We start from the raw sequence: 26,807 nt of genomic DNA, 5'->3' as shown, positions 1-26,807 counted from the left end.
GCTGTGATCTCCAGTGCTCTCTGATCTGGTCACTTGTGTTACATGTGCTGTGGTCTCCAGTGCTCTCAGATCTGGTCACTTGTGTTACATGTGCTGTGGTCTCCAGTGCTCTCAGATCTGGTCACTTGTGTTACTGTTACATGTGCTGTGATCTCCAGTGCTCTCAGATCTGGTCACTGGTGTTACATGTGCTGTGATCTCCAGTGCTCTCAGATCTGGTCACTTGTGTTACTGTTACATGTGCTGTGATCTCCAGTGCTCTCAGATCTGGTCACTTGTGTTACATGTGCTGTGATCTCCAGTGCTCTCTGATCTGGTCACTTGTGTTACATGTGCTGTGATCTCCAGTGCTCTCAGATCTGGTCACTTGTGTTACATGTGCTGTGATCTCCAGTGCTCTCAGATCTGGTCACTTGTGTTACTGTTACATGTGCTGTGATCTCCAGTGCTCTCAGATCTGGCCACTTGTTACATGTGCTGTGATCTCCAGTGCTCTCAGATCTGGTCACTTGTGTTACTGTTACATGTGCTGTGATCTCCAGTGCTCTCAGATCTGGTCACTTGTGTTACATGGGCTGTGATCTCCAGTGCTCTCAGATCTGGGCACTTGTGTTACATGTGCTGTGATCTCCAGTGCGCTCAGATCTGGTCACTTGTGTTACTGTTACATGTGCTGTGATCTCCAGTGCTCTCAGATCTGGTCACTTGTGTTACTGTTACATGTGCTGTGATCTCCAGTGCTCTCTGATCTGGTCACTTGTGTTACATGTGCTGTGATCTCCAGTGCTCTCTGATCTGGTCACTTGTGTTACATGTGCTGTGATCTCCAGTGCTCTCAGATCTGGTCACTTGTGTTACATGTGCTGTGATCTCCAGTGCTCTCAGATCTGGGCACTTGTGTTACATGTGCTGTGATCTCCAGTGCGCTCAGATCTGGTCACTTGTGTTACATGTGCTGTGATCTCCAGTCCTCTCAGATCTGGTCACTTGTGTTACATGTGCTGTGATCTCCAGTGCTCTCAGATCTGGTCACTGGTGTTACATGTGCTGTGATCTCCAGTGCTCTCAGATCTGGTCACTTGTGTTACATGTGCTGTGGTCTCCAGTGCTCTCAGATTTGGTCACTTGTGTTACATGTGCTGTGATCTCCAGTGCTCTCAGATCTGGTCACTTGTGTTACATGTGCTGTGATCTCCAGTGCTCTCAAATCTGGTCACGTGTTACATGTGCTGTGATCTCCAGTGCTCTCAGATCTGGTCACTTGTGTTACATGTGCTGTGATCTCCAGTGCTCTCAGATCTGGTCACTTGTGTTACTGTTACATGTGCTGTGATCTCCAGTCCTCTCAGATCTGGTCACTTGTGTTACATGTGCTGTGATCTCCAGTGCTCTCAGATCTGGTCACTTGTGTTACATGTGCTGTGGTCTCCAGTGCTCTCTGATCTGGTCACTTGTGTTACTGTTACATGTGCTGTGATCTCCAGTGCTCTCTGATCTGGTCACTTGTGTTACATGTGCTGTGATCTCCAGTGCTCTCAGATCTGGTCACTTGTGTTACATGTGCTGTGATCTCCAGTGCTCTCAGATCTGGTCACTTGTGTTACTGTTACATGTGCTGTGATCTCCAGTGCTCTCAGATCTGGTCACTTGTTACATGTGCTGTGATCTCCAGTGCTCTCAGATCTGGTCACTTGTGTTACATGGGCTGTGATCTCCAGTGCTCTCAGATCTGGTCACTTGTGTTACATGTGCTGTGATCTCCAGTGCGCTCAGATCTGGTCACTTGTGTTACTGTTACATGTGCTGTGATCTCCAGTGCTCTCAGATCTGGTCACTTGTGTTACATGGGCTGTGATCTCCAGTGCTCTCAGATCTGGGCACTTGTGTTACATGTGCTGTGATCTCCAGTGCGCTCAGATCTGGTCACTTGTGTTACTGTTACATGTGCTGTGATCTCCAGTGCTCTCAGATCTGGTCACTTGTGTTACTGTTACATGTGCTGTGATCTCCAGTGCTCTCTGATCTGGTCACTTGTGTTACATGTGCTGTGATGTCCAGTGCTCTCTGATCTGGTCACTTGTGTTACATGTGCTGTGATCTCCAGTGCTCTCAGATCTGGTCACTTGTGTTACATGTGCTGTGATCTCCAGTGCTCTCAGATCTGGGCACTTGTGTTACATGTGCTGTGATCTCCAGTGCGCTCAGATCTGGTCACTTGTGTTACATGTGCTGTGATCTCCAGTCCTCTCAGATCTGGTCACTTGTGTTACATGTGCTGTGATCTCCAGTGCTCTCAGATCTGGTCACTGGTGTTACATGTGCTGTGATCTCCAGTGCTCTCAGATCTGGTCACTTGTGTTACATGTGCTGTGGTCTCCAGTGCTCTCAGATCTGGGCACTGGTGTTACATGTGCTGTGATCTCCAGTGCTCTCAGATCTGGTCACTTGTGTTACATGTGCTGTGATCTCCAGTCCTCTCAGATCTGGTCACTTGTGTTACATGTGCTGTGATCTCCAGTCCTCTCAGATCTGGGCACTGGTGTTACATGTGCTGTGGTCTCCAGTGCTCTCAGATCTGGTCACTTGTGTTACATGTGCTGTGATCTCCAGTGCTCTCAGATCTGGTCACTTGTGTTACATGTGCTGTGATCTCCAGTGCTCTCAAATCTGGTCACGTGTTACATGTGCTGTGATCTCCAGTGCTCTCAGATCTGGTCACTTGTGTTACATGTACTGTGATCTCCAGTGCTCTCAGATCTGGTCACTTGTGTTACTGTTACATGTGCTGTGATCTCCAGTCCTCTCAGATCTGGTCACTTGTGTTACATGTGCTGTGATCTCCAGTGCTCTCAGATCTGGTCACTTGTGTTACATGTGCTGTGATCTCCAGTGCTCTCAGATCTGGTCACTTGTGTTACTGTTACATGTGCTGTGATCTCCAGTGCTCTCAGATCTGGTCACTTGTGTTACTGTTACATGTGCTGTGATCTCCAGTCCTCTCAGATCTGGTCACTTGTTACATGTGCTGTGATCTCCAGTGCTCTCAGATCTGGTCACTTGTGTTACATGGGCTGTGATCTCCAGTGCTCTCAGATCTGGTCACTTGTTACATGTGCTGTGATCTCCAGTGCTCTCAGATCTGGTCACTTGTGTTACTGTTACATGTGCTGTGATCTCCAGTGCTCTCTGATCTGGTCACTTGTGTTACATGTGCTGTGATCTCCAGTGCTCTCAGATCTGGTCACTTGTGTTACATGTGCTGTGATCTCCAGTGCTCTCAGATCTGGTCACTTGTGTTACATGTGCTGTGATCTCCAGTGCTCTCAGATCTGGTCACTTGTGTTACATGTGCTGTGATCTCCAGTGCTCTCAGATCTGGTCACTTGTGTTACATGTGCTGTGATCTCCAGTGCTCTCAGATCTGGTCACTTGTGTTACTGTTACATGTGCTGTGATCTCCAGTGCTCTCAGATCTGGTCACTTGTGTTACATGTGCTGTGGTCTCCAGTGCTCTCAGATCTGGGCACTTGTGTTACATGTGCTGTGATCTCCAGTCCTCTCAGATCTGGTCACTTGTGTTACATGTGCTGTGATCTCCAGTGCTCTCAGATCTGGTCACTTGTGTTACATGTGCTGTGATCTCCAGTGCTCTCAAATCTGGTCACGTGTTACATGTGCTGTGATCTCCAGTGCTCTCAGATCTGGTCACTTGTGTTACATGTGCTGTGATCTCCAGTGCTCTCAGATCTGGTCACTTGTGTTACTGTTACATGTGCTGTGATCTCCAGTCCTCTCAGATCTGGTCACTTGTGTTACATGTGCTGTGATCTCCAGTGCTCTCAGATCTGGTCACTTGTTACATGTGCTGTGATCTCCAGTGCTCTCAGATCTGGTCACTTGTGTTACATGTGCTGTGATCTCCAGTGCTCTCTGATCTGGTCACTTGTGTTACATGTGCTGTGATCTCCAGTGCTCTCAGATCTGGTCACTTGTGTTACATGTGCTGTGATCTCCAGTGCTCTCAGATCTGGTCACTTGTGTTACATGTGCTGTGATCTCCAGTGCTCTCAGATCTGGTCACTTGTGTTACATGTGCTGTGATCTCCAGTGCTCTCAGATCTGGTCACTTGTTACATGTGCTGTGATCTCCAGTGCTCTCAGATCTGGTCACTTGTTACATGTGCTGTGATCTCCAGTGCTCTCAGATCTGGTCACTTGTGTTACATGTGCTGTGATCTCCAGTGCTCTCAGATCTGGTCACTTGTTACATGAGCTGTGGTCTCCAGTGCTCTCAGATCTGGTCACTTGTGTTACATGTGCTGTGATCTCCAGTGCTCTCAGATCTGGTCACTTGTGTTACATGTGCTGTGATCTCCAGTGCTCTCAGATCTGGTCACTGGTGTTACATGTGCTGTGGTCTCCAGTGCTCTCAGATCTGGTCACTTGTGTTACATGAGCTGTGATCTCCAGTGCTCTCAGATCTGGTCACTTGTGTTACATGGGCTGTGATCTCCAGTGCTCTCTGATCTGGTCACTTGTGTTACATGTGCTGTGATCTCCAGTGCTCTCTGATCTGGTCACTTGTGTTACATGTGCTGTGATCTCCAGTGCTCTCAGATCTGGTCACTTGTGTTACATGTGCTGTGGTCTCCAGTGCTCTCAGATCTGGTCACTTGTGTTACATGAGCTGTGATCTCCAGTGTTCTCAGATCTGGTCACTTGTGTTACATGTGCTGTGATCTCTAGTGCGCTCAGATCTGGTCACTTGTGTTACATGGGCTGTGATCTCCAGTGCTCTCTGATCTGGTCACTGGTGTTACATGGGCTGTGATCTCCAGTGCTCTCAGATCTGGTCACTTGTGTTACATGTGCTGTGATCTCCAGTGCTCTCAGATCTGGTCACTTGTGTTACATGTTCTGTGATCTCCAGTGATCTCAGATCTGGTCACTGGTGTTACATGGGCTGTGATCTCCAGTGCTCTCAGATCTGGTCACTTGTGTTACATGTGCTGTGATCTCCAGTGATCTCAGATCTGGTCACTTGTGTTACATGAGCTGTGGTCTCCAGTGCTCTCAGATCTGGTCACTTGTGTTACATGTGCTGTGATCTCCAGTGCTCTCAGATCTGGTCACTGGTGTTACATGTGCTGTGATCTCCAGTGCTCTCAGATCTGGTCACTTGTGTTACTGTTACATGTGCTGTGGTCTCCAGTGCTCTCTGATCTGGTCACTTGTGTTACATGTGCTGTGATCTCCAGTGCTCTCAGATCTGGTCACTTGTTACATGAGCTGTGGTCTCCAGTGCTCTCAGATCTGGTCACTTGTGTTACATGTGCTGTGATCTCCAGTGCTCTCAGATCTGGTCACTTGTGTTACATGTGCTGTGATCTCCAGTGCTCTCTGATCTGGTCACTGGTGTTACATGTGCTGTGATCTCCAGTGCTCTCTGATCTGGTCACTTGTGTTACATGTGCTGTGATCTCCAGTGCTCTCTGATCTGGTCACTGGTGTTACATGTGCTGTGATCTCCAGTGCTCTCAGATCTGGTCACTTGTGTTATTGTTACATGTGCTGTGATCTCCAGTGCTCTCTGATCTGGGCACTTGTGTTACATGTGCTGTGATCTCCAGTGCTCTCTGATCTGGTCACTTGTGTTTCTGTTACATGTGCTGTGATCTCCAGTGCTCTCAGATCTGGTCACTTGTGTTACATGTGCTGTGGTCTCCAGTGCTCTCAGATCTGGTCACTTGTGTTACATGTGCTGTGATCTCCAGTGCTCTCAGATCTGGTCACTGGTGTTACATGTGCTGTGATCTCCAGTGCTCTCAGATCTGGTCACTGGTGTTACATGTGCTGTGATCTCCACTGCTCTCAGATCTGGTCACTTGTTACATGTGCTGTGATCTCCAGTGATCTCAGATCTGGTCACTTGTTACATGTGCTGTGATCTCCAGTGCTCTCAGATCTGGGCACTTGTGTTACATGTGCTGTGATCTCCAGTGCTCTCAGATCTGGTCACTTGTGTTACATGTGCTGTGATCTCCAGTGCTCTCAGATCTGGTCACTTGTGTTACATGTGCTGTGATCTCCAGTGCTCTCAGATCTGGTCACTTGTGTTACTGTTACATGTGCTGTGATCTCCAGTGCTCTCAGATCTGGTCACTTGTTACATGTGCTGTGATCTCCAGTGCTCTCAGATCTGGTCACTTGTGTTACATGTGCTGTGGTCTCCAGTGCTCTCAGATCTGGTCACTGGTGTTTCTGTTACATGTGCTGTGATCTCCAGTGCTCTCAGATCTGGTCACTTGTGTTACATGTGCTGTGATCTCCAGTGCTCTCTGATCTGGTCACTTGTGTTTCTGTTACATGTGCTGTGATCTCCAGTGCTCTCAGATCTGGTCACTTGTGTTACATGTGCTGTGGTCTCCAGTGCTCTCAGATCTGGTCACTTGTGTTACATGTTCTGTGATCTCCAGTGCTCTCAGATCTGGTCACTTGTGTTACATGAGCTGTGATCTCCAGTGCTCTCAGATCTGGTCACTTGTGTTACATGTGCTGTGGTCTCCAGTGCTCTCAGATCTGGTCACTTGTTACATGTGCTGTGATCTCCAGTGCTCTCAGATCTGGTCACTTGTGTTACATGTGCTGTGATCTCCAGTGCTCTCAGATCTGGTCACTTGTGTTACATGTGCTGTGATCTCCAGTGCTCTCAGATCTGGTCACTGGTGTTACATGTGCTGTGATCTCCAGTGCTCTCAGATCTGGTCACTTGTTACATGTGCTGTGGTCTCCAGTGCTCTCAGATCTGGTCACTGGTGTTTCTGTTACATGTGCTGTGATCTCCAGTGCTCTCAGATCTGGTCACTTGTGTTACATGTGCTGTGATCTCCAGTGCTCTCAGATCTGGTCACTTGTGTTACATGTGCTGTGATGTCCAGTGCTCTCTGATCTGGTCACTTGTGTTACATGTGCTGTGATCTCCAGTGCTCTCAGATCTGGTCACTTGTGTTACATGTGCTGTGATCTCCAGTGCTCTCAGATCTGGTCACTGGTGTTACATGTGCTGTGATCTCCAGTGCTCTCAGATCTGGTCACTTGTTACATGTGCTGTGGTCTCCAGTGCTCTCAGATCTGGTCACTGGTGTTTCTGTTACATGTGCTGTGATCTCCAGTGCTCTCAGATCTTGTCACTTGTGTTACATGTGCTGTGATCTCCAGTGCTCTCAGATCTGGTCACTTGTGTTACATGTGCTGTGATGTCCAGTGCTCTCTGATCTGGTCACTTGTGTTACATGTGCTGTGATCTCCAGTGCTCTCAGATCTGGTCACTTGTGTTACATGTGCTGTGATCTCCAGTGCTCTCAGATCTGGTCACTGGTGTTACATGTGCTGTGATCTCCAGTGCTCTCAGATCTGGTCACTTGTTACATGTGCTGTGATCTCCAGTGCTCTCAGATCTGGTCACTTGTTACATGTGCTGTGGTCTCCAGTGCTCTCAGATCTGGTCACTGGTGTTTCTGTTACATGTGCTGTGATCTCCAGTGCTCTCAGATCTGGTCACTTGTGTTACATGTGCTGTGATCTCCAGTGCTCTCAGATCTGGTCACTTGTGTTACATGTGCTGTGATGTCCAGTGCTCTCTGATCTGGTCACTTGTGTTACATGTGCTGTGATCTCCAGTGCTCTCAGATCTGGTCACTTGTGTTACATGTGCTGTGATCTCCAGTGCTCTCAGATCTGGTCACTGGTGTTACATGTGCTGTGATCTCCAGTGCTCTCAGATCTGGTCACTTGTTACATGAGCTGTGATCTCCAGTGCTCTCAGATCTCGTCACTTGTGTTACATGTGCTGTGATGTGAGTGCTTGGATTACACACATGTAATGGGCTGGGGCGTATCTCCACTGCTGAGCAGTCTGCAGCCTCTCCCTGCTAGCGGTGTGAGCGGGTGAATGCTGCCTATTCCACCGATAGCCCTGCCATCCGAAGCATGCCGGCAAATTACCGCAGCACACAGCAGAATCCCTGTAGCCGTGCTCATCACTGCGGCTGTGCATCCTGCCAGAGGGAACCGGTCCCTATGCTTGTAAACCAGGTTCCACGCAGGGTTTACTATGTCAGGATTGCTTGTACATTGTATAGTCATACAGACGTGCTGTATAGAGGGTTATAGAGGCAGCTATGTGCAGAGTGTATAGAGAGCAGGCAGCCACGTGCAGAGTGTATAGAGAGCAGGCAGCCACGTGCAGAGTGTATAGAGAGCAATCAGCCACGTGCAGAGTGTATAGAGAGCAGGCAGCCACGTGCAGAGTGTATAGAGAGCAGGCAGCCACGTGCAGAGTGTATAGAGAGCAGGCAGCCACGTGCAGAGTGTATAGAGAGCAGGCAGCCACGTGCAGAGTGTATAGAGAGCAGGCAGCCACGTGCAGAGTGTATGGAGAGCAGGCAGCCACGTGCAGAGTGTATAGAGAGCAGGCAGCCACGTGCAGAGTGTATAGAGAGCAGGCAGCCACGTGCAGAGTGTATAGAGAGCAGGCAGCCACGTGCAGAGTGTATAGCGAGCAGGCAGCCAACCAGGCACAGAAACACCTTCTTCCCCCAGGCAGTTCTCCTACTCAACGACTGAGAGCATGCGTGCATGCCTGTAGTCCACACTGTCCCACCGTTCCACGTGTTACAATCGTATCACGCTAACTCTGGCACAATGGGGCTGTTCAGCCACACTATGCTTTGTTACTGTTTTTATCAATGTTGTTGTTATATTGTCGCTGTTAACTGTTGTATTCCTATATTGTTGTTGTCATACTGTTGCATTCCTATGTAGCTACTACTGATGCTGTTAACACGCACTACCATCTATGTCTGCCATGTGTCCACAAATAATTCCGGGTGCGGCACCTGTCGCACTTGGCGAATAAAGCTGATTCTCGTTCTGCATAGAGAGCAGGCAGCCATGTGCAGAGTGTATAGAGACCGGGCAGCTATGTGCAGAGTGTATAGGGACCGGGCAGCTATGTGCAGAGTCTATAGAGAGCAGGCAGCTATGTGCAGAGTGTATAGAGACCGGGCAGCTATGTGCAGAGTGTATAGAGACCGGGCAGCTATGTGCAGAGTGTATAGAGAGCGGGCAGCTATGTGCAGAGTGTATAGAGACCGGGCAGCTATGTGCAGAGTGTATAGAGACCGGGCAGCCATGTGCAGAGTGTATAGAGACCAGGCAGCTATGTGCAGAGTGTATAGAGACCGGGCAGCTATGTGCAGAGTGTATAGAGACCGGGCAGCTATGTGCAGAGTGTATAGAGACCGGGCAGCTATGTGCAGAGTGTATAGAGACCGGGCAGCTATGTGCAGAGTGTATAGGGACCGGGCAGCTATGTGCAGGATGTATAGAGAGCAGGCAGCCATGTGCAGAGTGTATAGAGACCGGGCAGCTATGTGCAGAGTGTATAGAGAGCGGGCAGCTATGTGCAGAGTGTATAGAGAGCGGGCAGCTATGTGCAGAGTGTATAGAGACCGGGCAGCTATGTGCAGAGTGTATAGAGACCGGGCAGCTATGTGCAGAGTGTATAGAGACCGGGCAGCTATGTGCAGAGTGTATAGAGACCGGGCAGCTATGTGCAGAGTGTATAGGGACCGGGCAGCTATGTGCAGGATGTATAGAGAGCAGGCAGCCATGTGCAGAGTGTATAGAGACCGGGCAGCTATGTGCAGAGTGTATAGAGACCGGGCAGCTATGTGCAGAGTGTATAGAGAGCAGGCAGCTATGTGCAGAGTGTATAGAGAGCAGGCAGCCATGTGCAGAGTGTATAGAGACCAGGCAGCCATGTGCAGAGTGTATAGAGACCAGGCAGCCATGTGCAGAGTGTATAGAGACCAGGCAGCTATGTGCAGAGTGTATAGAGACCGGGCAGCTATGTGCAGAGTGTATAGAGACCGGGCAGCTATGTGCAGAGTGTATAGAGACCGGGCAGCTATGTGCAGAGTGTATAGAGACCGGGCAGCTATGTGCAGAGTGTATAGAGACCGGGCAGCTATGTGCAGAGTGTATAGAGAGCGGGCAGCTATGTGCAGAGTGTATAGAGAGCAGGCAGCTATGTGCAGAGGGTATAGAGAGCAGGCAGCTATGTGCAGAGTGTATAGAGACCGGGCAGCTATGTGCAGAGTGTATAGAGACCGGGCAGCTATGTGCAGAGTGTATAGAGAGCGGGCAGCTATGTGCAGAGTGTATAGAGACCGGGCAGCTATGTGCAGAGTGTATAGAGACCGGGCAGCTATGTGCAGAGTGTATAGAGAGCGGGCAGCTATGTGCAGAGTGTATAGAGAGCGGGCAGCTATGTGCAGAGTGTATAGAGAGCGGGCAGCTATGTGCAGAGTGTATAGAGACCGGGCAGCTATGTGCAGAGTGTATAGAGACCGGGCAGCTATGTGCAGAGTGTATAGAGAGCAGGCAGCCATGTGCAGAGTGTATAGAGACCGGGCAGCTATGTGCAGAGTGTATAGAGACCGGGCAGCTATGTGCAGAGTGTATAGGGACCGGGCAGCTATGTGCAGGATGTATAGAGAGCAGGCAGCCATGTGCAGAGTGTATAGAGACCGGGCAGCTATGTGCAGAGTGTATAGAGACCGGGCAGCTATGTGCAGAGTGTATAGAGAGCAGGCAGCTATGTGCAGAGTGTATAGAGACCGGGCAGCTATGTGCAGAGTGTATAGAGAGCAGGCAGCCATGTGCAGAGTGTATAGAGACCAGGCAGCTATGTGCAGAGTGTATAGAGACCAGGCAGCTATGTGCAGAGTGTATAGAGAGCAGGCAGCCATGTGCAGAGTGTATAGAGAGCAGGCAGCCATGTGCAGAGTGTATAGAGAGCAGGCAGCTATGTGCAGAGTGTATAGAGACCAGGCAGCCATGTGCAGAGTGTATAGAGACCAGGCAGCTATGTGCAGAGTGTATAGAGACCGGGCAGCTATGTGCAGGGTGTATAGAGACCGGGCAGCTATGTGCAGAGTGTATAGAGACCGGGCAGCTATGTGCAGAGTGTATAGAGAGCGGGCAGCTATGTGCAGAGTGTATAGAGAGCGGGCAGCTATGTGCAGAGTGTATAGAGAGCGGGCAGCTATGTGCAGAGTGTATAGAGAGCGGGCAGCTATGTGCAGAGTGTATAGAGAGCGGGCAGCTATGTGCAGAGTGTATAGAGAGCGGGCAGCTATGTGCAGAGGGTATAGAGAGCGGGCAGCTATGTGCAGAGTGTATAGAGAGCGGGCAGCTATGTGCAGAGTGTATAGAGAGCGGGCAGCTATGTGCAGAGTGTATAGAGAGCGGGCAGCTATGTGCAGAGTGTATAGAGAGCGGGCAGCTATGTGCAGAGTGTATAGAGAGCGGGCAGCTATGTGCAGAGTGTATAGAGAGCGGGCAGCTATGTGCAGAGTGTATAGAGAGCGGGCAGCTATGTGCAGAGTGTATAGAGAGCGGGCAGCTATGTGCAGAGTGTATAGAGAGCGGGCAGCTATGTGCAGAGTGTATAGAGAGCGGGCAGCTATGTGCAGAGTGTATAGAGAGCAGGCAGCTATGTGCAGAGTGTATAGAGAGCGGGCAGCTATGTGCAGAGTGTATAGAGACCAGGCAGCCATGTGCAGAGTGTATAGAGACCAGGCAGCTATGTGCAGAGTGTATAGAGAGCGGGCAGCTATGTGCAGAGTGTATAGAGACCGGGCAGCTATGTGCAGAGTGTATAGAGAGCGGGCAGCTATGTGCAGAGTGTATAGAGACCGGGCAGCTATGTGCAGAGTGTATAGAGACCGGGCAGCTATGTGCAGAGTGTATAGAGAGCAGGCAGCTATGTGCAGAGGGTATAGAGAGCAGGCAGCTATGTGCAGAGTGTATAGAGACCGGGCAGCTATGTGCAGAGTGTATAGAGACCGGGCAGCTATGTGCAGAGTGTATAGAGACCGGGCAGCTATGTGCAGAGTGTATAGAGACCGGGCAGCTATGTGCAGAGTGTATAGAGAGCAGGCAGCTATGTGCAGAGTGTATAGAGAGCGGGCAGCTATGTGCAGAGTGTATAGAGAGCGGGCAGCTATGTGCAGAGTGTATAGAGAGCGGGCAGCTATGTGCAGAGTGTATAGAGAGCGGGCAGCTATGTGCAGAGTGTATAGAGAGCGGGCAGCTATGTGCAGAGTGTATAGAGAGCGGGCAGCTATGTGCAGAGTGTATAGAGAGCGGGCAGCTATGTGCAGAGTGTATAGAGAGCGGGCAGCTATGTGCAGAGTGTATAGAGAGCGGGCAGCGATGTGCAGAGTGTATAGAGAGCAGGAAGCTATGTGCAGAGTGTATAGAGAGCGGGCAGCTATGTGCAGAGTGTATAGAGAGCAGGCAGCGATGTGCAGAGTGTATAGAGAGCAGGCAGCTATGTGCAGAGTGGATAGAGACCGGGCAGCTATGTGCAGAGTGGATAGAGACCGGGCAGCTATGTGCAGAGTGTATAGAGACCGGGCAGCTATGTGCAGAGTGGATAGAGACCGGGCAGCTATGTGCAGAGTGTATAGAGAGCAGGCAGCTATGTGCAGAGTGTATAGAGACCGGGCAGCTATGTGCAGAGTGTATAGAGACCGGGCAGCTATGTGCAGAGTGTATAGAGAGCAGGCAGCCATGTGCAGAGTGTATAGAGAGCAGGCAGCTATGTGCAGAGTGTATAGAGACCGGGCAGCTATGTGCAGAGTGTATAGAGACCGGGCAGCTATGTGCAGAGTGTATAGAGAGCGGGCAGCTATGTGCAGAGTGTATAGAGAGCGGGCAGCTATGTGCAGAGTGTATAGAGAGCGGGCAGCTATGTGCAGAGTGTATAGAGACCGGGCAGCTATGTGCAGGGTGTATAGAGACCGGGCAGCTATGTGCAGAGTGGATAGAGACCGGGCAGCTATGTGCAGAGTGTATAGAGACCGGGCAGCTATGTGCAGAGTGTATAGAGAGCAGGCAGCTATGTGCAGAGTGTATAGAGAGCGGGCAGCTATGTGCAGAGTGTATAGAGACCGGGCAGCTATGTGCAGAGTGTATAGAGAGCAGGCAGCTATGTGCAGAGTGTATAGAGACCGGGCAGCTATGTGCAGAGTGTATAGAGAGCAGGCAGCTATGTGCAGAGTGTATAGAGAGCGGGCAGCTATGTGCAGAGTGTATAGAGAGCGGGCAGCTATGTGCAGAGTGTATAGAGAGCGGGCAGCTATGTGCAGAGTGTATAGAGAGCGGGCAGCTATGTGCAGAGTGTATAGAGAGCGGGCAGCTATGTGCAGAGTGTATAGAGAGCGGGCAGCTATGTGCAGAGTGTATAGAGAGCGGGCAGCTATGTGCAGAGTGTATAGAGAGCGGGCAGCTATGTGCAGAGTGTATAGAGAGCGGGCAGCTATGTGCAGAGTGTATAGAGACCGGGCAGCTATGTGCAGAGTGTATAGAGAGCAGGCAGCTATGTGCAGAGTGGATAGAGACCGGGCAGCTATGTGCAGGGTGTATAGAGAGCGAGCAGCTATGTGCAGGGTGTATAGAGAGCGGGCAGCTATGTGCAGAGTGTATAGAGACCGGGCAGCTATGTGCAGAGTGTATAGAGACCAGGCAGCTATGTGCAGAGTGTATAGAGAGCGGGCAGCTATGTGCAGAGTGTATAGAGAGCGGGCAGCTATGTGCAGAGTGTATAGGGACCGGGCAGCTATGTGCAGGATGTATAGAGAGCAGGCAGCCATGTGCAGAGTGTATAGAGAGCGGGCAGCTATGTGCAGAGTGTATAGAGACCGGGCAGCTATGTGCAGAGTGTATAGAGAGCAGGCAGCTATGTGCAGAGTGGATAGAGACCGGGCAGCTATGTGCAGAGTGTATAGAGAGCAGGCAGCTATGTGCAGAGTGTATAGAGAGCGGGCAGCTATGTGCAGAGTGTATAGAGACCGGGCAGCTATGTGCAGAGTGTATAGAGAGCGGGCAGCTATGTGCAGAGTGTATAGAGAGCGGGCAGCTATGTGCAGAGTGTATAGAGACCGGGCAGCTATGTGCAGAGTGTATAGAGACCGGGCAGCTATGTGCAGGGTGTATAGAGACCGGGCAGCTATGTGCAGAGTGTATAGAGACCGGGCAGCTATGTGCAGAGTGGATAGAGACCGGGCAGCTATGTGCAGAGTGGATAGAGAGCGGGCAGCTATGTGCAGAGTGTATAGAGACCGGGCAGCTATGTGCAGAGTGTATAGAGAGCGGGCAGCTATGTGCAGAGTGTATAGAGAGCGGGCAGCTATGTGCAGAGTGTATAGAGAGCGGGCAGCTATGTGCAGAGTGTATAGAGAGCGGGCAGCTATGTGCAGAGTGTATAGAGAGCGGGCAGCTATGTGCAGAGTGTATAGAGACCGGGCAGCTATGTGCAGAGTGTATAGAGAGCAGGCAGCTATGTGCAGAGTGGATAGAGACCGGGCAGCTATGTGCAGGGTGTATAGAGAGCGAGCAGCTATGTGCAGGGTGTATAGAGAGCGGGCAGCTATGTGCAGAGTGTATAGAGACCGGGCAGCTATGTGCAGAGTGTATAGAGACCGGGCAGCTATGTGCAGGATGTATAGAGAGCAGGCAGCTATGTGCAGAGTGTATAGAGACCGGGCAGCTATGTGCAGAGTGTATAGAGAGCGGGCAGCTATGTGCAGAGTGTATAGAGAGCGGGCAGCTATGTGCAGAGTGTATAGAGAGCGGGCAGCTATGTGCAGAGTGTATAGAGAGCGGGCAGCTATGTGCAGAGTGTATAGAGACCGGGCAGCTATGTGCAGAGTGTATAGAGACCAGGCAGCTATGTGCAGAGTGTATAGAGACCGGGCAGCTATGTGCAGAGTGTATAGAGACCGGGCAGCTATGTGCAGAGTGTATAGAGACCGGGCAGCTATGTGCAGAGTGTATAGAGAGCGGGCAGCTATGTGCAGAGTGTATAGAGAGCAGGCAGCTATGTGCAGAGTGTATAGAGAGCGGGCAGCTATGTGCAGAGTGTATAGAGACCGGGCAGCTATGTGCAGAGTGTATAGAGACCGGGCAGCTATGTGCAGGGTGTATAGAGACCGGGCAGCTATGTGCAGAGTGTATAGAGACCGGGCAGCTATGTGCAGAGTGTATAGAGAGCAGGCAGCTATGTGCAGAGTGTATAGAGAGCGGGCAGCTATGTGCAGAGTGTATAGAGACCGGGCAGCTATGTGCAGAGTGTATAGAGACCGGGCAGCTATGTGCAGGGTGTATAGAGACCGGGCAGCTATGTGCAGAGTGTATAGAGACCGGGCAGCTATGTGCAGAGTGGATAGAGACCGGGCAGCTATGTGCAGAGTGTATAGAGAGCGGGCAGCTATGTGCAGAGTGTATAGAGACCGGGCAGCTATGTGCAGGGTGTATAGAGACCGGGCAGCTATGTGCAGGGTGTATAGAGAGCAGGCAGCTATGTGCAGAGTGTATAGAGAGCAGGCAGCTATGTGCAGAGTGGATAGAGACCGGGCAGCTATGTGCAGAGTGTATAGAGAGCGGGCAGCTATGTGCAGAGTGTATAGAGACCGGGCAGCTATGTGCAGAGTGGATAGAGACCGGGCAGCTATGTGCAGAGTGGATAGAGACCGGGCAGCTATGTGCAGAGTGTATAGAGAGCGGGCAGCTATGTGCAGAGTGTATAGAGAGCGGGCAGCTATGTGCAGAGTGTATAGAGAGCGGGCAGCTATGTGCAGGGTGTATAGAGACCAGGCAGCCATGTGCAGAGTGTATAGAGAGCGGGCAGCTATGTGCAGAGTGTATAGAGAGCAGGCGGCTATGTGCAGAGTGTATAGAGACCGGGCAGCTATGTGCAGAGTGTATAGAGAGCGGGCAGCTATGTGCAGAGTGTATAGAGAGCGGGCAGCTATGTGCAGAGTGTATAGAGACCGGGCAGCTATGTGCAGAGTGTATAGAGAGCGGGCAGCCATGTGCAGAGTGTATAGAGAGCAGGCAGCCATGTGCAGAGTGTATAGAGAGCGGGCAGCTATGTGCAGAGTGGATAGAGACCGGGCAGCTATGTGCAGAGTGTATAGAGACCGGGCAGCCATGTGCAGAGTGTATAGAGACCAGGCAGCTATGTGCAGAGTGTATAGAGACCGGGCAGCTATGTGCAGAGTGTATAGAGACCGGGCAGCTATGTGCAGAGTGTATAGAGAGCAGGCAGCCATGTGCAGAGTGTATAGAGACCGGGCAGCTATGTGCAGAGTGTATAGAGAGCAGGCAGCTATGTGCAGAGTGGATAGAGACCGGGCAGCTATGTGCAGAGTGTATACAGAAGGTGTGTAACATGTCTGGACTGATAAGTCGTCAGGAATGCGCTGGTTATTGGCAGTGGAGACATTCCAGGTGTACGGAGGAGACCTCTGCAGGTTGCACACCAGTTTCCTGCCTTGTTTCATGTTCTTATAAGGAATACAAGGAAGTTATCTGCTGAACTTCTGCATATGCTGAACAGGAAGTGTGTGTGTGTGTGTGTGTGTGTGTGTGTGTGTGTGTGTGTGTGTGTGTGTGTGTGTGTGTGTGTGTGTGTGTGTGTGTGTGTGTGTGTGTGTGTGTGTGTGTGTGTGTGTGTGTGTGTGTGTGTGTGTGTGTGTGTGTGTGTGTGTGTCTCTGCCTGTGTGTGTGTGTCTCTGCCTGTGTGTGTGTGTCTCTGCCTGTGTGTGTGTGTCTCTGCCTGTGTGTGTGTGTCTCTGCCTGTGTGTGTGTGTCTCTGCCTGTGTGTGTGTGTCTCTGCCTGTCTGTGTATGCTTGTGTGTGTGTGTGTGTCTCTCTGCCTGTGTGTGTGTGTGTCTCTCTGCCTGTGTGTGTGTGTGTGTCTCTCTGCCTGTCTGTGTGTGTGTGTCTCTCTGCCTGTGTGTGTGTGTGTGTGTGTGTGTGTGTGTGTGTGTGTGTGTGTCTGTCTGTCTCTGTCTCTGCCTGTCTGTGTATGGTTGTGTGTGTGTGCGCGTGTGTGTGCGCGTGTGCGTCTGCGTCTGTGTGTGTACCACATAACTGTGTATGCTTGTGTGTGTGTCTGCCTGTATGTGTGTGTGTGTCTCTCTGCCTGTGTGTGTCTCTCTCTCTCTCTCTCTCTCTCTCTGCCTGTCTGTGTATGCCTGTATGTGTGCTGCAGATGCTGACTAATAAAGCTTCTACTCAAATTATCAACCATCCCAGCTCATAGCTGAATATTGCACAGAATTGCTGAGCTTGGAAAGGTCAATGATTGGTCGGTTTATTGATTACACTGATGAGGATCAACCAATCCGAAACAGTCTGTATGCACGTTGGATTATTATGGCTCTGTACAAATTAACAAGCTGACACATCATTGCATTCCAGCGGTCCTGGAGGTGTGTTTAGCTTCTAAGGATGACAATGGTTAATTTGCATATATTCAGCAGTGATGCATTGTGGGAGACATCTTGGAGATCATTCCAACCTGAATTATCACAAATACTTTCTACTTTCTGTTTTGAGAAAGCGAACTTTTGTTTGATTACTCAACTGTAAAACTACAAACTCACTTACTGAATATTGGATGTTGTAGCGGCGGCGGCGGTGGAGGCTGTAGCTGGGGGGGGGGCAGTGCGGGAGGCTGTAGCCGGGGGGCAGTGCGGGAGGCTGGAGCTGGAGGCTGTAGCTGGGGGCGGCGGCTGTAGCCGGGAGGCTGTAGCTGGAGGCTGTAGCTGGGGGCGGCGGCGGCGCGGGAGGCTGTAGCTGGGGGCGGCGGTTGCGCGGGAGGCTGTAGCCGGGGACAGGCTGGGGGCCGGCGCGGGAGGCTGTAGCCGGGGACAGGCTGGGGGCCGGCGCGGGAGGCTGTAGCCGGGGACAGGCTGGGGGCCGGCGCGGGAGGCTGTAGCCGGGGGGCGGCGGCGGCGCGGGAGGCTGTAGCCGGGGGGCGGCGGCGGCGCGGGAGGCTGTAGCCGGGGGGCGGCGGCGGCGCGGGAGGCTGTAGCCGGGGGGCGGCGGCGGCGCGGGAGGCTGTAGCCGGGGGGCGGCGGCGCGGGAGGCTGTAGCCGGGGGGCGGCGGCGCGGGAGGCTGTAGCCGGGGGGCGGCGGCGGCGCGGGAGGCTGTAGCCGGGGGGCGGCGGCGGCGCGGGAGGCTGTAGCCGGGGATAGTATAGGGGTCAGCGCGGGAGGCTGTAGCCGGGGACAGGCTGGGGGCAGCGCGGGAGGCTGTAGCCGGGGACAGGCTGGGGGCAGCGCGGGAGGCTGTAGCCGGGGACAGGCTGGGGGCAGCGCGGGAGGCTGTAGCCGGGGACAGGCTGGGGGAAGCGCGGGAGGCTGTAGCCGGGGATAGGCTGGGGGCAGTGCGGGGAGGCTGTAGCCGGGGATAGGCTGGGGACAGTGCGGGAAGCTGTAGCCGGGGATAGACTGGGGGCAGCTCGAGGAGGGTTGCCGTTGGCAGTGCAGTATGTTTCAGGCATGTGTGAGATGCTCGGCCTGGTTACTGCTGCATTGGATGAGTGGAATGTGTGCTGAGCTCGGCTCTGTTGAGCTTTGTGGGTTCTTGTTTCTCTCTCTTCCTGTCAGTGGTGAGTCACAGTCAGCAGCTACTTTCTTTTCAGTACAACCCACGTTCTGTGACAGTAATAGCCGTGTATGGAGGAAGGAGGGGGGCTCCTGTGTAGATTAGGGTTGCAACGGTATGAAATTCCACTATATGATAACCGTCCAAAAAAATACCACGGTATTACGGTTTTATACAATTATTTGGACCCGGGGCCCCCCTCTGTAGCCAGTAGTAGGTGGCCGCAGTATAGGTAACCAGGGATAGGTGTAGCCAGGAATACATGGCCGCAGTATAGGTAGCCAGTAATAGGTGGCCGCAGCATAGGTAGCCAGGAATAGGTGTAGCCAGGAATACATGGCCGCAGTATAGGTAGCCAGGAATAGGTGTAGCCAGGAATACATGACCGCAGTATAGGTAGCCAGGAATAGGTGTAGCCAGTAATAGGTGGCCGCAGCATAGGTAGCCAGGAATAGGTGTAGCCAGGAATACATGGCCGCAGTATAGGTAGCCAGGAATAGGTGTAGCCAGTAATAGGTGGACGCAGTATAGGTAGCCAGGAATAGGTGTAGCAAGTAATAGGTGGACGCAATATAGGTAGCCAGGAATACGTGTAGCCAGTAACAGATGTACGCAGTATAGGTAGCCAGGAATACATGGCCGCAGTATAGGTAGCCAGGAATAGGTGTAGGCAGTAATAGGTGCTCGCAGCATAGGTGGCCAGGGATAGGTGCAGCCAGTAATAGGTGGCCGCAGTATAGTTAGACATGGATAGGTGTAGCCAGTATAGGTAGCCAGGGATAGGTGTAGCCAGTATAGGTAGCCAGGGATAGGTGTAGCCAGTAATAGGTGGCCGCAGTATAGGTAGACATGGATAGGTGTAGCCAGTATAGGTAGCCAGGGATAGGTGTAACGAGTAATAGGTGACCGCAGTATAGGCAGCCAGGGATAGGTGTAGCTAGTATTAGGTGGCCAGGAATAGGTGCAGCCAGTAGGTTGCCGCAGTATTGGTAGACATGGATATTTGTAGCCAGTAATAGGTGGCCACAGTATAGGTAGCCAGGGATAGGCGTAGCCAGTAATAGGTGGCCGCAGTATAGGTAGCCAGGAATAGGTGTAGCCAGGAATACATGGCCGCAGTATAGATAGCCAGGGATAGGTGGCTGCAGTATAGATAGTCAGGGATAGGTGTAGCTAGTAATAGGTGGCCGCAGTATAGGTAGCCAGTAATAGGTGACCGCTGTATAGGTAACCAGGGATAGGTGTAGCCAGGAATAAGTGGCCACAGTATAGGTAGCCAGGGATAGGCGTAGCCAGTAATAGGTGACCGCTGTATAGGTAACCAGGGATCGGTGTAGCCAGGAATAAGTGGCCACAGTATAGGTAGCCAGGGATAGGTGTAGCCAGTAATAGGTGGACGCAGTATAGGTAGCCAGGGATAGGCGTAGCCAGTAATAGGTAGCCGTAGTATAGGTAGCTAGGAATACGTGTAGCCAGCAATAGGTGGACGCAGTATAGGTAGCCAGGAATACATGGCCGCAGTATAGGTAGCCAGTAATAGGTGCTCGCAGCATAGGTAGTCAGGGATAGGTGTAGCCAGTAGTAGGTGGTCACAGCATAGGTGGCCAGGGATAGGTGTAGCCAGTAATAGGTGTTCGCAGCATAAGTAGCCAGGGATAGGTGTAGCCAGTAGTAGGTGGCCGCAGCATAGGTAGCCAGGGATAGGTGTAGCCAGTAATAGGTGCTCGCAGCAAAGGTGGCCAGGTTAGGTGTAGCCAGTAGTAGGTGGTGCTCGCAGCATAGGTAGCCAGGGATAGGTGCAGCCAGTAATAGGTGGCCGCAGTATAGGTAGACATGGATAGGTGTAGCCAGTATAGGTAGCCAGGGATAGGTGTAGCCAGTAATAGGTGGCCGCAGTATAGGTAGACATGGATAGGTGTAGCCAGTATAGGTAGCCAGGGATAGGTGTAGCCAGTAATAGGTGGCCGCAGTATAGGTAGACATGGATAGGTGTAGCCAGTATAGGTAGCCAGGGATAGGTGTAGCCAGTAATAGGTGGCCGCAGTATAGGTAGACATTTATAGGTGTAGCCAGTATAGGTAGCCAGGGATAGGTGTAGCTAGTATTAGGTGGCCAGGAATAGGTGCAGCCAGTAGGTTGCCGCAGTATTAGTAGACATGGATAGGTGTAGCCAAGAATAGGTGGCCGCAGTATAGGTAGCCAGGGATAGGCGTAGCCAGTAATAGGTGGCCGCAGTATAGGTAGCCAGGAATAGGTGTAGCCAGGAATACATGGCCGCAGTATAGATAGCCAGGGATAGGTGGCTGCAGTATAGATAGCCAGGGATAGGTGTAGCTAGTAATAGGTGGCCGCAGTATAGGTAGCCAGTAATAGGTGACCGCTGTATAGGTAACCAGGGATAGGTGTAGCCAGGAATAAGTGGCCACAGTATAGGTAGCCAGGGATAGGCGTAGCCAGTAATAGGTGACCGCTGTATAGGTAGCCAGGAAAAGGTGTAGCCAGGAATAAGTGGCCACAGTATAGGTAGCCAGGAATAGGCGTAGCCAGTAATAGGTGACCGCTGTATAGGTAACCAGGGATAGGTGCAGCCAGGAATAAGTGGACGTAGTATAGGTAACCAGGAATAGGTGTGGCCAGTAATAGGTGGCCGCAGTATAGGTAGCCAGGAATAGGTGTAGCCAGGAATACATGGCCGCAGTATAGGTAGCCAGGAATAGGCGTAGCCAGTAATAGGTGGCCGCAGTATAGGTAACCAGGGATAGGTGTAGCCAGGAATAAGTGGCCACAGTATAGGTAGCCAGGAATAGGCGTAGCCAGTAATAGGTGGCCGCAGTATAGATAGCCAGTAATAGGTGGCCGCAGTATTGTTAGCCAGGAATATATGTCTGCAGTATAGAGAGCCAGGTGGGGGGGAGCAGCAGCGGGGTGAAGCAAATGCTCACTTGCCCGGGGTCCTGCACGCATGTACTTCTTTCTTCTTCCTGTCCTTGCCTTCCATCTCCTGTAACAGATCCCAGGGGGCGCTGTTTCAGGGAGATGGAAAGCAAGAACAGGAAGGAGGAAGAGGTATGTAGTACACGCGTAGGACCCCGGCAAGTGAGTATGTTTCACCCCACCGCTGTTTGTGCGCCCGCCGTCACCCCGGTATAACCTGATTATGCACAATCAGACCGCGGCAACCGAATCTGCCCTCCGGAGAGTCATACTACCGCATTGTTTTCTTATAAATTGTTGTTTGGCTAGTTAGGTTGCAAATAACCGTTTCTTCCTTCTCGGATTAGCTAGCTGGAGTTTCCCTCCCTTCAGTTTCAGGAGAGTGGTGGCAGTGCAAATACCTAATTTCCAGCATGAAATCTATACTTTTATTTTACCGATTGTGCATACAATCAGGATTGTATATGTATGGGCACCATCAACCAATCTTAACCGTGTACTGTGCATACCATGGACTTGTCTCTAGCACATGAAACCTTCATGGTGACTGTGGCCTAGTAATATGGGATTGCTGGGTGGTTGTCACAAATAGTCAATGACATGCAAATAATTCTGCGTTGAAGCAGGTTTATGCAAATTTACTATGCAAATGTATGCACTCCCTTTGCTCCTGAAATCAATTAATTTTATATGTGAAAATGTTCCCATTAGAATAATAGTGAACACCACTTCCCTAGCGTGGGTTACTATCAGGAGGGCTAATAATCGGGGTTTCTCTGAAGTTATACAGTGTTCTCCTCCAGGGTCCTTCAGCCGGGCGCTCCACCCGGCTAGTTTTTATGAGCACCCGGCTGTTACCAGCTCACCTCCTCCTATTCTGTAAGCAGTTGCGCACAGATGCCCCGACTCCGCAGCCCTGGACTCGGCTTGGGACTCCGCAGCCCTGGTCTCGGCTTGGGACTCCGCAGCCCTGGTCTCGGGCTTGGGACTCCGCAACCCTGGTCTCGGCTTGGGGCTCCGCAGCCCTGGACTCGGCTTGGGACTCCGCAGCCCTGGTCTCGGCTTGGGACTCCGCAGCCCTGGTCTCGGGCTTGGGACTCCGCAGCCCTGGTCTCGGCTTGGGGCTCCGCAGCCCTGGACTCGGCTTGGGACTCCGCAGCCCTGGTCTCGGCTTGGGACTCCGCAGCCCTGGTCTCGGGCTTGGGACTCCGCAGCCCTGGTCTCGGCTTCGGGCTCCGCAGCCCTGGTCTCGGCTTGGGGCTCCGCAGCCCTGGACTCGGCTTGGGACTCCGCAGCCCTGGTCTCGGCTTGGGGCTCCGCAGCCCTGGACTCGGCTTGGGACTCCGCAGCCCTGGTCTCGGGCTTGGGACTCCGCAGCCCTGGTCTCGGCTTGGGGCTCCGCAGCCCTGGACTCGGCTTGGGACTCCGCAGCCCTGGTCTCGGCTTGGGACTCCGCAGCCCTGGTCTCGGGCTTGGGGCTCCGCAGCCCTGGTCTCGGGCTTGGGACTCCGCAGCCCTGGTCTCGGGCTTGGGACTCCGCAGCCCTGGTCTCGGGCTTGGGACTCCGCAGCCCTGGTCTCGGGCTTGGGACTCCGCAGCCCTGGTCTCGGGCTTGGGACTCCGCAGCCCTGGTCTCGGGCTTGGGACTCCGCAGCCCTGGTCTCGGGCTTGGGACTCCGCAGCCCTGGTCTCGGGCTTGGGACTCCGCAGCCCTGGTCTCGGGCTTGGGACTCCGCAGCCCTGGTCTCGGGCTTGGGACTCCGCAGCCCTGGTCTCGGGCTTGGGACTCCGCAGCCCTGGTCTCGGGCTTGGGACTCCACAGCCCGGGTCTCGGCCCAGCCCACCAGGTGATGTCACGTCCCACACTGAATAGGTACAGAACATGTGGCCAGCCTCAGCTCTGCTAAGTCACACGAGGCTATGGGGACCGGCTTACAGGCTAATACTGGAGATAATGATGTCTAACATGATCTATCTTGTGTTCTAGATACACCAAGCTTGGCTATGCTGGAAACACCGAGCCCCAGTTCATCATCCCATCATGTAAGCACACCAGACTGCCTCTGTGCATCTCTCTCTGTGCCTGCCTGCCTCTGTGTACACCTGCCTTCCTCTCTGTGCCTGCCTGCCTCTGTGCATCTCTCTCTGTGCCTACCTGCCTGCCTCTGTGTACACCTGCCTTCCTCTCTGTGCCTGCCTGCCTCTGTGTACACCTGCCTTCCTCTCTGTGCCTGCCTGCCTCTGTGTACACCTGCCTTCCTCTCTGTGCCTGCCTGCCTCTGTGCATCTCTCTCTGTGCCTACCTGCCTGCCTCTGTGTACACCTGCCTTCCTCTCTGTGCCTGCCTGCCTCTGTGCACCTGCCTGCCTCTGTGCGCCTAACACCTTTCCTTTTCTCTGTGCCTGTCTTTATCTCTTTGTATATCCGTGTGTCCATGTCTCTTTGTATAATGTGTAATATATAATATACAGCATAGACTGTGGTAGGACATTAGATGTGACCCCTCTGAGGGACAGTTAGTGGTGTGACTGGCTCTATATACAGAGCTGTATAATGTGTAATATATAATATAGAGCATAGACTGTGGTAGGACATTAGATGTGACCCCTCTGAGGGACAGTTAGTGGTGTGACTGGCTCTATATACAGAGCTGTATAATGTGTAATATATAATATAGAGCATAGACTGTGGTAGGACATTAGATGTGACCCCTCTGAGGGACAGTTAGCGGTGTGACTGGCTCTATGTACAGAGCTGTATAATGTGTAATATATAATATACAGCATAGGCTGTGGTAGGACATTAGATGTGACCCCTCTGAGGGACAGTTAGTGGTGTGACTGGCTCTATGTACAGAGCTGTATAATGTGTAATATATAATATACAGCAAAGACTGTGGTAGGACATTAGATGTGACCCCTCTGAGGGACAGTTAGCGGTGTGACTGGCTCTATGTACAGAGCTGTATAATGTGTAATATATAATATAGAGCATAGGCTGTGGTAGGACATTAGATGTGACTCCTCTGAGGGACAGTTAGTGGTGTGACTGGCTCTATGTACAGAGCTGTATAATGTGTAATATATAATATACAGCAAAGACTGTGGTAGGACATTAGATGTGACCCCTCTGAGGGACAGTTAGCGGTGTGACTGGCTCTATGTACAGAGCTGTATAATGTGTAATATATAATATACAGCAAAGACTGTGGTAGGACATTAGATGTGACCCCTCTGAGGGACAGTTAGTGGTGTGACTGGCTCTATGTACAGAGCTGTACAATGTGTAATATATAATATAGAGCATAGGCTGTGGTAGGACATTAGATGTGACTCCTCTGAGGGACAGTTAGTGGTGTGACTGGCTCTATGTACAGAGCTGTATAATGTGTAATATATAATATACAGCATAGACTGTGGTAGGATATTAGATGTGACCCCTCTGAGGGACAGTTAGCGGTGTGACTGGCTCTATGTACAGAGCTGTATAATGTGTATTATATAATATACAGCATAGACTGTGGTAGGACATTAGATGTGACCCCTCTGAGGGACAGTTAGCGGTGTGGCTGGCTCTATGTACAGAGCTGTATAATGTGTAATATATAATATAGAGCATAGACTGTGGTAGGACATTAGATGTGACCCCTCTGAGGGACAGTTAGCGGTGTGACTGGCTCTATGTACAGAGCTGTATAATGTGTAATATATAATATAGAGCATAGGCTGTGGTAGGACATTAGATGTGGCCCCTCTGAGGGACAGTTAGCGGTGTGACTGGCTCTATGTACAGAGCTGTATAATGTGTAATATATAATATAGAGCATAGACTGTGGTAGGACATTAGATGTGACTCCTCTGAGGGACAGTTAGCGGTGTGACTGGCTCTATGTACAGAGCTGTATAATGTGTAATATATAATATAGAGCATAGACTGTGGTAGGACATTAGATGTGACCCCTCTGAGGGACAGTTAGTGGTGTGACTGGCTCTATGTACAGAGCTGTATAATGTGTAATATATAATATACAGCATAGACTGTGGTAGGACATTAGATGTGACCCCTCTGAGTCACAGTTAGCGGTGTGACTGGCTCTATGTACAGAGCTGTATAATGTGTAATATATAATATAGAGCATAGACTGTGGTAGGACATTAGATGTGACCCCTCTGAGGGACAGTTAGTGGTGTGACTGGCTCTATGTACAGAGCTGTATGATGTGTAATATATAATATAGAGCATAGACTGTGGTAGGACATTAGATGTGACCCCTCTGAGGGACAGTTAGTGGTGTGACTGGCTCTATATACAGAGCTGTATAATGTGTAATATATAATATAGAGCATAGACTGTGGTAGGACATTAGATGTGACCCCTCTGAGGGACAGTTAGTGGTGTGACTGGCTCTATGTACAGAGCTGTATGATGTGTAATATATAATATAGAGCATAGACTGTGGTAGGACATTAGATGTGACCCCTCTGAGGGACAGTTAGTGGTGTGACTGGCTCTATGTACAGAGCTGTATGATGTGTAATATATAATATAGAGCATAGACTGTGGTAGGACATTAGATGTGACTCCTCTGAGGGACAGTTAGCGGTGTGACTGGCTCTATGTACAGAGCTGTATAATGTGTAATATATAATATACAGCATAGACTGTGGTAGGACATTAGATGTGACCCCTCTGAGTCACAGTTAGCGGTGTGACTGGCTCTATGTACAGAGCTGTATAATGTGTAATATATAATATAGAGCATAGACTGTGGTAGGACATTAGATGTGACCCCTCTGAGGGACAGTTAGCGGTGTGACTGGCTCTATGTACAGAGCTGTATAATGTGTATTATATAATATACAGCATAGACTGTGGTAGGACATTAGATGTGACCCCTCTGAGGGACAGTTAGCGGTGTGACTGGCTCTATGTACAGAGCTGTATAATGTGTAATATATAATATAGAGCATAGACTGTGGTAGGACATTAGATGTGACCCCTCTGAGGGACAGTTAGTGGTGTGACTGGCTCTATGTACAGAGCTGTATGATGTGTAATATATAATATAGAGCATAGACTGTGGTAGGACATTAGATGTGACCCCTCTGAGGGACAGTTAGTGGTGTGACTGGCTCTATATACAGAGCTGTATAATGTGTAATATATAATATAGAGCATAGACTGTGGTAGGACATTAGATGTGACCCCTCTGAGGGACAGTTAGCGGTGTGACTGGCTCTATGTACAGAGCTGTATAATGTGTAATATATAATATAGAGCATAGACTGTGGTAGGACATTAGAAGTGACCCCTCTGAGGGACAGTTAGCGGTGTGACTGGCTCT

The 26,807-nt window shown here is 51.2% G+C and overlaps 1 protein-coding gene across 1 annotated transcript in view; it reads left to right on the top strand.

Annotated features, from left to right (window-relative positions):
* ACTR3 (actin related protein 3) overlaps nucleotides 1-26,807 on the top strand; it is a 65,811-nt gene that overhangs the window by 6,629 nt on the left and 32,375 nt on the right. The window contains exon 2 of the mRNA XM_068246335.1: nucleotides 23,451-23,506. Within this exon, the coding sequence (XP_068102436.1) occupies nucleotides 23,451-23,506 (56 nt within the window). The remainder of the gene's footprint in view (nucleotides 1-23,450; nucleotides 23,507-26,807) is intronic.

The sequence above is a fragment of the Hyperolius riggenbachi genome, chromosome 7 (genome assembly GCF_040937935.1).
Source record: "Hyperolius riggenbachi isolate aHypRig1 chromosome 7, aHypRig1.pri, whole genome shotgun sequence".
NCBI lineage: Eukaryota > Metazoa > Chordata > Amphibia > Anura > Hyperoliidae > Hyperolius > Hyperolius riggenbachi.
This window is presented reverse-complemented; position numbering and strand designations above follow the sequence as displayed.